General features: G+C 39.0%; 1 protein-coding gene across 5 annotated transcripts; it reads right to left on the bottom strand.

The window, feature by feature from the left end:
* Positions 1-558: 558 nt before the first annotated feature.
* Positions 559-16,218, bottom strand: ZNF214 (zinc finger protein 214). 5 transcript variants are annotated; one of them, XM_041729665.1, is made up of 5 exons: positions 15,985-16,218; positions 15,553-15,611; positions 14,857-14,946; positions 4,313-4,474; positions 559-2,513 (listed from the first exon to the last, which is right to left on the bottom strand). In XM_041729665.1, the coding sequence occupies exons 4-5, from the start codon at positions 4,437-4,439 to the stop codon at positions 817-819; spliced, it is 1,824 nt and encodes a 607-aa protein (XP_041585599.1). In that variant the 5' UTR covers positions 4,440-4,474; positions 14,857-14,946; positions 15,553-15,611; positions 15,985-16,218; the 3' UTR covers positions 559-816. The 5 variants fall into 5 exon arrangements, with proteins under 5 accessions (XP_041585599.1, XP_041585601.1, XP_041585602.1 ...); XM_041729667.1 differs by having other exon boundaries at positions 14,857-14,941; XM_041729668.1 differs by lacking the exon at positions 14,857-14,946.

Raw genomic sequence — 16,218 nt, 5'->3', positions numbered from 1 at the left:
AACAGTTGGACTATCTTTAGTTTCCTGAAGATTCACTTCTATCAGCTTTTACTGACATCTTTCACACAGATATTAAATATTGTACTTCTTGTTACATGGTATCTGAACCTATGAATCAATGTGGAAACCTGGAGAGGGGGATGTGAGAATTGACCGTGGTAACGTAAAAGTGCAGGACCCCTGCAAAAGAATGCTTCCTGACTCTTCTGGTTGACAGAGATAACATCTCTTAAGACATCCTATCTTAGATAAAGGGTCATGCAGTGCTTTCCTGTGTCCTAACCAATCGAATTGTACTGGCCCTATAGTTAATTCTTCCACATTTGAGCAAGAGGTTATCTACCAGTCTGAGTTTCAAGTTTTGTGTGTTTTGTCCCTGTGGCTTTCTGGGGACTTTACAAAGGAGTCAGAATGCTGTTTCATAGATAGCTAACCAATTTCCGTTCAAAACAAAATGTAAGTAAATGTTTTGAAGTCAATGAAAATACAGGGTTGAATACACAGTATGATTTCAATGTACATGAAAATGCACAAAAAAGACTAGAATAAAACAGGATGAAGAGTTTTCTCCTTGAATCCTTCATATATTTTATAATGGACAGGTATAATAGAATAGAAAAAGTAAATACACTTTCATTTTAAATATATAGGCATCCTAAGGATTTCTTCTTGAAGTAAATGATTCTTAGTGGGAGTTAGGGGAAACTATAAATGTTGCTTGGGATTATTCGGGTTATTTATAGAATTTTCTTCCCAGCAGCATTTATTGGGCTTAAGGTTAAGCTTTGATTAAAGTGGTTAACTAAATTAATGTAATTATAAGGTTTCTCGTGGGTGATTATTGTGAATATGTGAACTGTGATCAAATCTCTTATAATACTCATGGCATTTATGAGGTTTTTCTCCTGTGTGGACTCTCTGATGAATTCGAAGAGCCGAGCTATGACTGAAACCCTTGCCACACTTAGTGCATTGATAAGGCTTCTCTCCTGTGTGGACCCTCTGATGAATGTGAAGATTAGAGCTGTGACTAAAGCCCTTTCCACAGTCCTCACATTTATAGGGTTTTTCTCCTGTGTGAACTCTCTGATGAATGAGAAGGTGCGAACGCTGACTGAATCCCTTACCACACTGTTCACATTTATAGGGTTTCTCTCCAGTATGGACTCTTTGATGAGTGTGAAGCTTCGAACTCTTGCTGAAGCCCTTCCCACATTCATGACAAGTATAGGGTTTCTCCCCAGTATGGACCCTCTGATGAATACGAAGATCAGAGCTGTGACTAAAGTCCTTCCCACAGTCATCACATTTATAAGGCTTCTCTCCTGTATGTACTCTCTGATGAATCTGGAGATTTGAGCGCTGGGTAAAGCCCTTACCACAGTCATCACATTTATAGGACTTCTCTCCTGTGTGGACTAACTGATGAATTCGAAGATTTGAGCTCTGACTGAAGCCCTTACCACATTCATCACACTTATATGGTTTCTCTCCTGTGTGGACTCTCTGATGAACATGAAGTACTGAACTCCGACTAAAACTCTTACCACACTGATCACATTTAAAAGGCTTCTCTCCTATGTGAAGTCTCTGGTGAATATGGAGTAAAGAATTTCGACTGAGGTCCTTATTACATTCAAATTTATAAAGTTTCTCTTCTGTATGGATTCTTTGATGATTGTGAAGACTAGAGATCTGACTGAAGCTGTTACCACACACGTGGCATATATAAGAAACCTCCCCTGGGCAGACTCTCTGATGAAAGTGAACACCTAAGCTCTGAGTGAAGTTATCATCAACTTGATCACATCCATACAGCTTCTTTCCTATGTGAATTCTTGGATGTCTGGATAGATCTGATCTTGGAGAGAAACATGCTGTGCTGATAGAGCATTGATAGAACTTTTCTCCAAGTTGATTTCTTTTGTGGAGAACACACTGTGAGTTCCAATAATAAATTTCTTTACATATATTACATCTACAGTATTCCTCTTCCATAGAGTTTTTCAGTAGGTCATGTTGACATAGCTCCCCGGTGTACTCCGGAAGGGCTTCCACTGTTGGGACATAAGAATGCTGAACTATGAGCTTCTGTTCTTTTTCCACAGAGAGATTTTTCCTAGATATGTCAAAATGGCATCTGCTTCCTTGAAAACCATGTGATTCATTCATGTAGATTTCTCTAGCATAGTCTTGAGGGTTATGTTTTGTTTCTAAGGACTGCCAAGGTATAAGCTTTGTATATTTTAAGTTCCTGGCACTTTTGTCTTCAAAAGTCAGTTCATAGTTCCCATACCCTGGTACTTGTGTGGAGAGTATTAACCATTCTTGATGGTGGGAAAGGTCTTGTTGCTTTAGGTCTTTGGAATTTATTCCTTGGACAGTTGCCACATAGTTTCTATTCTCATATATCTGAGTGCTGGCATTCCTCCAGCCTTGCCACCAGGGAAGATTTTCATGTTCTAAATATCTGAATTTTTCTTCTTGGAATTTGTAGTTCTCTTTCCAGTTTCCTAAAAGAATAAGCACATAATCCACTGGTGAGATGAAAGTGGTTTTAAAAAATTTCCAAGTATCTCAATCTGTGAATTCCAGATTTATGGGAATATATGTGTGCGTGAGAGTGGGAAAGAATTATGACTTAGGTTGCTTCGTATGTCTGAAATTCATGTGTTTGTTCATTCATTCACTTAGTCATTCCATAGATATATCTTAAGCCATCTACTACTTACAAACTATTGTTATAAATAAACAAGTAAGGCCGACTGCTTTGTGGAAATCACCTTAAAAACTAAGATTTGGGATCCCTGGGTGGCTCAGCAGTTTAGCACCTGCTTTCAGCCCAAGGCGTGATCCTGGAGTCCCGGGATTGAGTCCTGCATCAGATTACTGTATTTGGGGCATTATGATAAGAAATAACATACTGTTTCTATTTTTCTGTTCTAGCAGAGCATGACAGATTGTGTGAAAAAATGGCTGCATTAACTCTGTACCTTTGGTACCCCCTCCATGCTGACTTTAGCTTGGCTATACAGCTTACTTTGTTTACTGGGACAACAGCAAAAGTGATACCAGTAGAGACTTGAAAGTGCTTGTGTATTGGGCCTTGCCCTCTCTCTTGCTAGTTTTGAAAATCCTATGACCACTACCATGTAAAAAAAAAAAAGCCTGGGCTAGGCTGCTTGAAGAAGGATATATGGGGATCCCTGGGTGGCTCAGTGGTTTGGTGCCTGCCTTCGGCCCAGGGCGTGATCCTGGAGTCCCGGGATTGAGTCCCACATCAGGTTTCCTACATGAAGGCTGCTTCTCCCTCTGCCTGTGTCTCTGCACCTCTCTCTCTCTCTCTCTCTCTTTTATGAATAAATAAATGAAATCATTAAAAAAAAAAAAGAAGAAGAGGGATGTATGGTCAACAACACATCCCCATTATCCCCACTGATAATGACCAACTGCCAGACATGTAAGTCACTGTCCAGCCTCATCTGAGACCATCCAGCACCAATCAGATCGTTCTGTGATAGAAGATCCATCTAACCAATTAGAATCATGAAAAATAATGTTTGTTTTAAGTCACTAAGTTTGGGGTAGTTTGTTATATAGCAAATGCTAACTTGTACAAATATATGAAGAGAGAACAAATTTAGGACCACACAAAATTGATTATATATGGAGATTTGTATTTTAAGTATAATCCAGAAAATAATTAAGAATAAAAATCACAGGGGCACCTGGGTGGCTCAGTAGCTGAGGTCTGCCTTCAGCTGAGGGTATGATCCCAGGGTCCTGGGATTGAGTACTGCATTGGGCTCCTTGCAGGGAGTCTGCTTCTCCCTCTGCTCATGTCTCTGCCTCTCTCTCTCTCTGTCATGAATAAATACAATCTTTCAAAAAAAAGAATAAAAATCTGGGACGCCTGGGTGGCTCAGCGGTTAAACATCTGCCTTCTGGCTCAGGACGTGATCCTGGAGTCCCAGGATCGAGTCCCACATCAGGCTCCATGCTTCTCCCTCTGCCTATGTCTCTGGCTCGCTCGCTCTCCCTCTCTCTTTCTCTCTTTCTTTCTCTCTGTGTGTCTCTCATAATAAATAAATAAAATTTAAAAAAATAATAAAAATCACAAACACCTATTAATTACATAGCCTAGGTGTCTTAGGGGAGATGTCTCACTCTATCTTCTGTCATCTATGACCCAATTTCTTAGGGTCATATTTCTCCTATCTCAATACAATACCTAGATAAAGAACCAAAATACTCAATAAAAGTGGTCCCAGAAGAAACAAATTCTGTTACTTAAGAGCTGGGATAACTTTACCTACTGACATGACATTTGTGTAGTTCTCCCACATGACCTCTCTGTAGAGCTTTTTTTGAGAAGAATCCAGGAACTTCCACTCCTCCCAAGTAAAAATAACAGTCACATCTTCAAATGTTACTGCCATCTGGTCAAAGATCAGGTTTTCCAGGAAGAAGAGATCTAAGTGAGAAGATGGGTAAAGAAACAGCCATTTAACAGGTAATATAAGTGACAAAATCAAAAAAGAAAGAACTTCAGTAATGAAGAAAAACAAGCAGAGACATAATAATACGGTTGGATAAATAATGTATCCAGTCACTGAAGCCCATCTGTCATAAGAAACATTTATATAGAATCTTTCTGCTGACCACTAGGCTAAGGACTTTACATATATTTCAAGTAGTCCTCACAGCAACCATCTCTTGTAGACACTATTATCCCAATTTTAAAAATTAGTAGATAATGGTTGAAAAAGATTAAGTCAATTGACCCCTCAACCCTTTATATTCTGGAAATGGTCATATTCCTGCTTCAATCTGGGCTGGCTATTCTTTAGTGCTCTATTTTCTTTTTTATTTATTTATTTTTTTAGTGCTCTATTTTCAAGATCATAGACTTCTTTTTGTGATTTACTCCATTAATTGGGAGGTATACATCCAAATGAGTTCAATCAAGCTATGAATGTTAACTCCATGGCCACTGGAAAAGCAAAAGGTGAGAAACAGGCAAGGTTTTTTTTAGGATACCTTTGATTTAAAGGAGAATCTCCAAGCATGGTTACACTGTATGCTCGAAGTCCTTATCATCACTCACAAGTAGTTGGGTATTAAATTCTAGAGCAAAAGGAATTTTATCAGAACTGCTTCACTGTTCATAAGTCTTCATTATTGTTTCTAATTCTTCTATTGTTTTTTTTTTAACTTTAATTCCTTTGCAGGCAACTTTTTCTTTCCTCTTTGGAAATATTTTAGGATCCTCTTTTTTGACTGGCCCTTTGCCTCCAATGGTACGGATGCATCCTCAGCTTCCCAAAGTTCACAGGGCTCATCAAATCCTTCTTGTGCTTATTCTCCTTGGGAGCATTCCAGGATGTAATGTGTCTAGCCCTGTGTGGCTCTTAACACTGTTCTTCCTGTTCCCTTCCAAGCTTTTTTAAGATTTGATTGATTGATTGATTGATTGATTGATTGATTTAAAGAGCCAGCAAACATGCACCTAGTCCCGGGCAGGGTAGAGGGAGACAAAGAGAGAGAATCCAGAGCAGACTCCGGACTGACTATGGAGCCTGAGGTGGAACTTGATCCCAGCACCTCAAGATCATGACCTGAGCTGAAATCAAGAGCCAGACACCCAACCAACTGAGTCACCCAGGCACCTTTTCCATATTTTTTATTGAAATTTCTTATTTGCTGATGGTTCTTTCTTTACTTCATCATTGCAGGTTCATATATTTTTTAGTTTTTTATTATCATGCAGTTTTAGAAGAAAAATGTATGTATTCATACTGCCTAAAAATACCTTTTTTAGTGAAGAAAACAGCTCATAAGTTGATTATGTGACAAATAAATTTCATTTCTTTGATGATATATTCTCAATTCTAAAGTTTAATTAAAAATGTTTAGTAAATACTACGAATAAAGGAAATAGGTACTTTTCATGGAGGAAAACTAGAATATCATGACCATCAAATCATAATCATAGCAGTTAAATATTATCAAGAAGTTATGTGAAAAGGGCTGTTATTTCTATCACAACAATCCTTAAGGTATAATTATCAACACTAAAGGAATAAGGAAACCAACATTTAGCAAGATTAAGTAACTTGTACAAGGTAATGCAGTTAAAAAATAATGGTTTTTAAACACAGGACTACCTGCTAAGTTGAAGTCAAGAGAAGTAAAAAACAACTTGGTGAAGGGTTCTAAATCAAGATTTCCTTTTTTTTAAAGATTATTTATTTATTTATTCTTAGAGACACAAAGAGAGAGAGGCAGAGACACAGACAGAGGGAGAAGCAGGCTCCATGCACAGCCTGATGTGGGACTAGATCCAGGGTCTCCAGGATCACACCCTAGGCTGCAGGCCTCGCTAAACTGCTGCGCCACCGGGGCTGCCCTAAATCAAGATTTCCATTTACATCCTTTTTGTGTTAACAAAAGGACAAAAGGAGGATGTAATGAAATATTTAAGGATTCAAAATATACCTCCTAGGTATTGCTTTCCATATAAACCACATGAAAATCCATGCCTAAACAATGAAATATTAACCACAAGTAAGAACTCAAGAATGAGAAAATTCAGTGTTTATTTTTAAATGTTTATAAAACAAATGTTAAAAACTTAAAGTACAATAAGTCTATTTTAATACATACAAGTGAAAATATAAGAAAAAATTGGGATGCTCAGAAGCCCAAGACTACAGGACTGAAAACTGCAGTCAGAAAATAACTCCTTGGTTTCTTAGTAAAAAGCACAGAAAAATAAAACTCAGCCTGTTGTTATTGGCTTTGTTACTTTTTAAAATATTCAAGAATTCCTAAAAGAAAAAAAAGTAAGAATTTCTTTAAAAAATTATACTAGAGGGCTCAGTCAGTTAAGTGGCAGACTCTTAATTTCAGTTCAGGTCGTGATCTCAGGGTCCTGGGATTGAGCCCCATATCAGGCTACACACTCAGCAGGAAGTCTGCTTGAAGATTCTCTCTCTCTCTCTCTATCCCTCCCCTTGCTCGTGCGTGCTCATTCTAAAATAAATAAATAAATCTTAAAATATATATACTAAAGATTGAGTCTAATTGCTCTTACTGAAAATAAATCCATAAAACTTTTAAATAATTCTGAATTAATATCAATAAAAACTAAAAGCCATCCTCCCCAAATACCTTGAGAGATAATCAAGATAGTTTTTACTGTGCCCTTTCTGACATGTTTTCATGCATACACAAAAGCATGCATACATACCCCACTGCATTTTTTAACAAAGATGTGATAATTCTGGTTTGCATTTTTCACATAATATATAATGTACAGCTTCACATTTCAGTACATATAGGTCTATCTTATTTGTGGTGGTTTTAAGATATGTCCACAAATTATTTGATTCCCTTCCCTTCAAGATGTATAGCCAGTTCCCCACCCCTTGAGCATGGGCTGGACTTAAGAACTCACTTCTGATGAATATTATATAAAAAAATGTAAGGGAAAGAAGTAATGGTGTACAACTTTCAAGACTGGCGCATTTTCTAAGATTTTATTTTGTTTCTTCATGAGAGATATAGAGAGGCAGATACATAAGCAGAGGGAGCAGGGACCCTGCAGGGAACCTGATGCAGAACTCGATCCCAGGACCCGGGGATCACGACCTGAGCCAAAGGCAGACACACTCAACCACTGAGCCACCGAGGCGTCCCTCAAGACTAGCTCTTAAAGGCACTGCAGCTTCCTTTCTGCCCTTTTTCTTAGATCATTCACTCTGGGAGAAGCTACCTTCCATGTGGTGAGAATACTAAGGAGCCCTGTGAAGCGGCCACATGGCCAGGAACTGAGGCCTTCTGTCCTCAGTGAGAAATGAGGCCTCCTGCCAACAGCAACATGAGTGAACCATCTTAGCAGAGGATCCTCCAGCCCCAGTGAAGCCTTCAAATGGCTGCAGTCCCGCTGACAGTTTGACTGTAGTCTCATGACAGACCCTGAGCCAGAACCACACAACTATGCTGCTCTGAGCTTCCTGACCCTTAGAAATTGAGTGATATAATGTCTGTTATTTTAAGCTGCTATGTATAATTTACTATGTAATAAATGTTATTGTTCTAGCATACATTCTATTAGCAGTTAATTACCATTACAGTTAAACTTTTTTATAAAAAATAGAAAGTAGGGGGTCCCTGGGTGGCTCATCGGTTTAGTGCCTGCCTTTGGCCCAGGGCATGATCCTGGAGTCCTGGGATTGAGTCCCACATCAGGCTCCCTGCATGGAGCCTGCTTCTCCTTCTGCCTGTGTCTCTGCGCCTCTCTCTCTCTGTATCTCTCATGAATAAATAAATAAAATATTTTAAAAAATAGAAAATAGAAAGTGAAAATTGCTAGCTCATTATGTGGCTAGTATAATCTTGACTCCCAAGACCAAATAAACACAATACAAAAACATGAAATTATAATCCCATTTGTAAATTTTATAAATCTATAAAAGTCCTAAATAAAATATTAGCTAATTAAATTCAGAAATATAGTAAAAATATACATCATGATCAAGCATGGTTTATTACAGGAAGAAAGGACAGTTAAGCATGAGAAAATCTATTCACATAATTCACAGTGTTAATAAACTACAGAAGAAAACCTTAATTCACTAATGAGAAAAATCAGATGATAAAGTTCATAATATTCACCACCTTTATATGGTCTTTAAAAATACTTTTAGCAAAGTAGGAATAAAAACAAACTTTCCTCATTCAGTAAAGTTTACATATTAGAAACCTACATAAGCATTAAGCTGAATAGACAAATTTTTTGTGTTCCTTTTATTATGGTAAACAAGTTATATAAGAATGACTACCATCACCATTGCTTTCAACAATGCTGACAAATACTATAAGAAAATGAAACAAGAGGCATAAGGATTAGAACTAAAAATAAAAAATGTACTTTCTGCATGTTATAGCAATCTACCTAGAAAAATCAAGAGTACAGAGATAAACCATAAACTAAACATAGAGCTTAGCAAAATTACCAGATATAATAACGCATAACTGTATCAGCAATCACCGACTAGAATACAGAGGATACCATTCACAAAAAGCAAAACAGGGGTGCCTGGATGGCTCAGTGGTTGAGCGTCTGCCTTTGGCTCAGGTCGTGATCCCTTGGGATTGAATCCCACATTGGGCACCCCCACAGGGATCCTGCTTCTCCCTCTGCCTCTCTGTGTCTCTCATGAATAAATAAATAAAATCTTAAAAAAAAAACAAATATGAAAAATACTATCTTAACCAAGGATATAAAGAACTTTTTGAAGACAACTTTTAAATTCCAATAAACAGAAAGATGCAGCCTAAATAAAAGGAGAAGCATACTTCCATGTTTTTTAATGGGTTGAATTAAATTCAGTATACCTCCAGTCAAATTTCCAGCTGGATTTTTTTTTTTTTTGAGGAACACAATATACTTTTCCCCCTAAAACTTACAGGGAAGGAAAAGAAGGATATAATATAAAAATTTAAGTAAACCAAGCAGGAAGACTTGTCCTATCAGATAGTGACATACCACCAAACCACAATAAAATCACAATTGACAAATAGACCAGTAAAACAGCATGGAAGGGGGTAGCCCCAGTGGCTCAGCGGTTTAGTGCCACATTCAGCCCAGGGCATGGTCCTGGAGACCCGGGATCGAGTCCCATGCCAGGCTCCTTGCATGGAGCCTGCTTCTCCCTCTGCCTGTGTCTCTGCCTCTCTCTCTCTCTGTCTCTCATGAATAAATAAATAAAATCCTAAAAAAAAAAAAAAAAAACACAGCATGGAAAACTCAGACTGTGCTTGTTTATATATGACAACACAACAATAAAGATGGCATTAAAAATAAAAGAAAAGTATGGATTATTTACTATGTGGTGCTGTGAAAAGTGATTAACTGTATAAAAAAATAAAAACGGATTCCACTTAGTATCATACACAATGTGGACACTTCGGTGGATTAAACGCTAAGGGCACGCCTGGGTGGCTAAGTTGGTTAAGTATCTGCCTTCTTCTCAGGTCATGATCCTGGGGTCTGGAATGGAGCCCCACATCATCAGGCTTCCTGCTCAGCGAGGAGCCTGCTTCTCCTCCCTCTCCCTCTGCCTCTCCCCCTGCTTATGCTTACTCTCTTTTTCTCAAATAATTTTTTTTTGAAAGGGGAGGTGGAAGCTATAGAGTAAGTAAAAGAAAATGGTGGAGTTGAAAACATTTACCATTGTGAAACAAATCCAAGAACTGGTTTTTGGAAGAAAAATATTAACAATAAATTAGATAAATTACCAGCTGGCTAACCAAAGGGGAAAAAAAGTAGTGAGCATGAATCGAAAAAAAGTTAGAATTGATACTGGGGAAATGGCAACAGATAAAAATTTAACTTAATGTTAGGTGGGCACTTTCCACAGCTCTTTAAAAATAAATCTTAAGGGATCCCCGGGTGGCGCAGCGGTTTGGCGCCTGCCTTTGGCCCAGGGCGCGATCCTGGAGACCCGGGATCGAATCCCACATTGGGCTCCCGGTGCATAGAGCCTGCTTCTCCCTCTGCCTGTATCTCTGCCTCTCTCTCTCTCTCTCTCTCTCTCTCTCTCTGTGACTATCATAAATAAATAAAAATTAAAAAAAAATAAATAAATAAATAAAAATAAATCTTAAAAGGAAGTATATTTTTTCCTAGAAAACTGTGCAATATGTCCTAAAGAGAAAAAAGTCTAAACAGATCAGTTACCATGAAAGAAATTGCTCAAGTTGTCAAAGAACTATAACCTTCAAAAATAACTGACCCAAAAGTTTTCTCACGTAAATTCTTTCAAATTTTCAAGGAACAGATTTGGAGTTACTAAATTCTTCCAAACATATAGAAAAACTATGAAATTTTTAAAACATTCAGGAAAACACTGAGACAATAAAAGTCAGAAAACTATAGTTCTACACTGTTACTAATGAATACTGATATAAATTTCAAGACTAAATAAAGGAAAATATAAGGCCAATAAAATCTGGCAACATCTATATTTATAACATAACTGCCACAGAACTAATTACTCCAAAATGTACGTGGCTTCACATGACAATGATTATTATCTTTCACAACTTCTCTGGGTCAGAAATTCAGGAATGGCCAGGCTGGGCAGTTCTGGCTCAGATCTCACAAGATTGTTGAGTAGTGGACTAGAGAAGCAGTCACCTAAAGGCTTGATTGGGCTGGAGGATTCACTTTCAGGGTGGCTCACTCACATGGCTGGCAGGCTGGTTGTTGATGGAAGGTCTCAGTTTCTTTGCACTTGGTCATGTGGCCTGGGCTACCTCTCAATATAGAGGCAATCAAAAGCTACATCCTATCTATGACTTAGTTTGGAAGTCACATAGCATCTACTTCTACTGTACTCCACTGGTTGAGGTGATCATATGCCCCAGCCAGATTTGAGAAGAGGGTACGCAAATCCTGCTTTTTGGAGGGAAGAGTATACATCACATTGTAAAATAAGAAGTCAGATATGTTATAGGTGTGGCCAACTTTGGAAAATGCAGATGCAATCTGCTATAATAGCAAAACACATTATAGCATGATGGAATAGTGGTTTATTCCAAAAGGTAAAGAAAGGTCCAAAGAAAGAAATCTATTAACTATAAACTGTCATAATAATGTCAAATAAGAAAAGTCATATATTTTAATCACGGCCAAAAAGGTACTTCTTAAAATGCAATATGGGTCCTTCATTTAAAATTACAAACAGGGATCCCTGGGTGGCGCAGCGGTTCGGCGCCTGCCTTTGGCCCAGGGCGCCATCCTGGAGACCCGGGATCGAATCCCACATCGGGCTCCTGGTGCATGGAGCCTGCTTCTCCCTCTGCCTATGTCTCTGCCTCTCTCTCTCTCTCTGTGACTATCATAAATAAATAATAAAAAAAGAAAAGAATAGTGAAATATAAAATAAGATTTCTTTAAAAAAATAAAATAAAATAAAATAATAAAATAAAATAAAATAAAATAAAATTACAAACAGGGACGCCTGGGTGGCTCAGCAGTTGAGTGTCTGCCTTCAGCCCAGGGCGTGATCCTGGAGTCCCAGGATCGAGTCCCACATCGGGCTCCGTGCATGGAGCCTGCTTCTCTCTCTGCCTAGGTCTCTGCCTCTCTCTCTCTCTCTCTCTCTCTCTGTGTCTCTCATGAATAAATAAACAAAATCTTAAAAAAAAAAAAAAAGACTGGAACTCAACAAAGATACTTCAAATTCATTATTTTTAAACCACTGATGATAATACAAGTAGGTAATTACAGAGGGTATGATTGTATATGGGAAACCCAAGAAAATCAACTGAAAATCATTAGTAATTACAAGGAAAGTCAATGTCCCAGAAATTCCAATACTAACTAGGTTTATACCCTAGAGAAACTTACACATGCATACCAGAAGATATGTACAAAAACATTTTCAGTATAACTGCTGTAAGAGCAAAAGACTGGAAGCAATACAAAAAGCCCAACAACGGTAGGATGGATAAATAAGTTGTTTGTCATTCTGTGAAACAGTACACAGCAGTGAAAAAAACTATAGCTACATAAATCAACATGGATGCACTATAAAAATTAACATTATACTAAAGAAGCCACTCACAGGAGAATATATACAGTGATTCCATTTATATAAAACTAAGGAATAATAAACACAACATTTAAGATAGCAGGTGCCTCTCTAGAGAAAGAGGGAATGAAATTGTGGGGTCAGCAAGGGGGCTTTTAAAAATATTTGCTGGTCTAGATAGTGAGTGTTCATGTTATTTTAAATTACACATATATATTTTAATATATTTTTTGCATGCACGTAATGCATCATAAGTTCAAATTAATTAACCATGTAAAATACAATTACATAATTTAGAAAGTTCAGACATGTAATCATTAAAAGGTATTTTAAAAAAATTAATGGGGGTGCCTAGGTGGCTCAGTCAGCTAAGCTGCTGCCTTCCGCTCAGGTCATAATCTCAGGGGCCTGGGATGGAGCCCTGCACAAGGCTCCAGCCTCAGTGGGGAGTCTGCTTCTCCCTCTGCCCCCACACCCGTGTTCGCTGTCTCTGTCTCAAGTAAATAAGACAATTTTTTAATGACATTTACAATAGCAATTAAATATGAATTCCTATGAACTCAATAAAAATGCTGAGAACGTAGATAAATGTAGCTTTTGAATTTAGAAAATACTCCTTAATCTTAGGTAGGAGAAATAAATATAATTTTGTTTTCAGTAAACTTATCTACGTTTTCAATGACACTAACAGGTTTGAGGGAAGGTATGAGAACTGATTTTAAGTACTTTCATGATTTTAAGTACTTTTGTGAGAAAAAGGAAAAGTGTTTAAAAGAGATGAGAGGTGACTAACCTAAGTGGCATATTAAAACTCTGCAAAAAATAAAAATAAAAAATAAAACTCTGCAACTCTGTAATTATAACACCATGAGTTTGACGCAGGAATAGAGAACATCAATAGAAAAGAACAGAAATTTGGAAATAGACTCAAAGAGAGCAGTGAATTCTTTTTCTTTTTTTAAGATTTTATTTATTTATTCATCAGAGACAGAGACAGAGACAGAGGGAGAAGCAGGCTCACTATGGGAAGCTGGTATAGGACTCGACTCCAGGACCACAACCTGAGCCAAAGGCAGCCGCTCAACCACAGAGCCACCCAAGTGCCCCTATAGCAATGAACTCTAAACATGATAAAGATATTATCAAATCTGTGGGGATAAGATGGTTTATATAATTAATGATGCTGGAACATCTGACTAGCCATTGGCCAAACCTATATACCTAGATTAAAGCCCATGTACCTAGAATGGAATGATACATACTTGGAATGGAATATTATATAGTCATTAAAACCCATACTACCAAAAAATATTTGGAAAAGTTAATTATATTTATATGTAATATATATTTAACAATGAAAAAATTATACATGTAACACCTATCCATACATTCAAACAAATATTCAAGGAGGGCTTAGTACATACTAGGCATAGTTCTATGTACTGGAAATGTTCTCTGCCCTCGTAGAGCCTACTTACTGTGTTCACATTTTTTATATATACTCATCTCTCTACATATATGTATGTTAGATTACCTATGTGCCTATATTTGTATATATGTGTATATGTAAACATATTAGTGTCTATACAGACTAGTGAATATATGTATGTATATCAAATATTAGATAAAAGCCTTAAAGTAAGTGGATGTGTCAGTAATGCCTGCCTCTGGCTGATGTGCAGGGGACTGAATGGTGCACAAGAATAAGTGACCAATTAAACATGAATGGCCTCCCACAATGTGGCCTCACCTTATACTTGCACACTTACATGCTCTATAGTAATTAGCTCAGTTTTCTTATTTTTCCCTCAACTTCTGCCTGAGACAAAAGGATGGTCCTTCCTCTCTAGAAGAGTATCTTCCTATTCATGATTTTTAAGACCTGAGCTCCTGTTCTTGTTTTTTGAGTGTCACTCATTCTGACACTTTAAGGAATTATTATTCATCTCATATGGTTTATCTCCCCAATGTTAAGGAAAGACATTCTTTTATTTCCTTTCTCAGAGCATTAAGAAAAGTACAAATTATACAGCAGACCTGAATGATTGGCTGAATAAATGAGTAAATGATGGGAAAAGACACTGGGTGGGAGGCAGGGAAATGCTGCATAGGAGGCTTGGAAGTTTCTCAGGCAAGTGAGGAACATTTTCTATTCTATCTGGTCTGTCCATCCCCACTCCCACTTCCTCTACTCCCACCACTCAGAGAATTGAGGGGCATTTTATAAGTGAGAAAAGACAATCCTACTCACCTGGGATCAAACTATGAGGAAAATAGTGAACATTCCTTCCTCTTTTATGCTCCTCTTTTTGGGGAAGGGTAGAGTTTTGAGAAATCTGAGCTGAGGGAGAACAAAGGAGGAATCAAAGACTGGGCAGGCCTTGCAATTCTCAAACTCACTACAGTACCCACATACTAACTGGGTGTGACCACTAAGCCTCCTAGAGAGAGGCCAGAAAGAACCCAAGAACATTTCTATTCCCTTTCAAGGGCCAGAATGGAGAGTTATGAGAATGGCCACCCTGGACTTTATTTCTGAACCTTTAAATCTTCAAAGGTACAATTCTAGTTTGGGCATGAAAACAGAATTTGATCCCACAGTCCCTGCAGGGATGCAGATGCTCTCTACGTAATTTAGCCTGAGTTTCAAGGCTTTCCTAGTTAATTATTAACAAGCATAGTAAAATAACAAAAATGAGACACTTAGCTTCTCGCTAAAAGTCCTTTCCTTATTTTGTTCAATCAGTAAAGCAGAAAGATAATTCCATTGCTCTTCTGTTCGTATTACAACAGAAATACCGGGTTTACTATCAGAGTACCTAGAATCTTATAGAAGGATCCCAGATCCAGCGTTCCCAGGACCTGATCAGCCTCAACCCCATTACCAGTTGTAGAACTTTGAAAACCGCCAAACTTCTAGACTTCCCCGGGACCTCACTTTCCTCACCTGTAAAATGGGGGCATGAGCCTTTGCTACCCCGGTCCTGCCTTGGTGATCACAGGTCCCTGGGGAAAATGATAGACAGTTAAGAGCCCTCCGGGGAGCAAGAGAGAGCGAGAGAGATTCATGGGCGTTTCGAGAGCAGCATGGGTTTGGGCTCCCCGTCGCGCCACGCGCTGCCGAGTGTTCCTGGACTCGGACACACGGACGGTTCTGCAGGAGCCGGCTCCGCCCGCGTCCGGCCGTGGCTGTGCGCGGCCTCTGCTCCCGCGGCGACGACACGCGAGGCCTCGGGTCCACGTCCAGGCCCCCGCCCCCAGCTCCGCCCCAGCACTTCCCAGCCCGAGCACCCGGCCCCGGGCTCCAAGCTGCCTCTGTCCTCCTCTCCCCTGCCCCAGTTCGGATTTAACTCGGGGAGGGCGGCTGTGAGAGACCCACCTACACTGGTGTCTTCGGGATTTCTAAGCCGGAGCCGCTTCTCGGCCCCTCACCCTCCCTTTTCTGCCTCTTCCTTCGATCACAGCTCTCCCCGCCCTTGTCCGCTCCTGGCTCGGCGCTCCCGAGAGTCCGCGTCACCTATGGAGCCTCGGGGGGGACCGGGACCCGCCGAGACGGCCCGTCTACCCAAACAATGGCCGCAGCCCCGCAAGACCGAAACGGAAGCCCCGGGCC

This window comes from Vulpes lagopus, chromosome 15 (assembly GCF_018345385.1).
Source record: "Vulpes lagopus strain Blue_001 chromosome 15, ASM1834538v1, whole genome shotgun sequence".
NCBI lineage: Eukaryota > Metazoa > Chordata > Mammalia > Carnivora > Canidae > Vulpes > Vulpes lagopus.
Note: the sequence above shows the minus strand (reverse complement) of the source record. Positions and strands in the feature narration are given on the sequence as shown.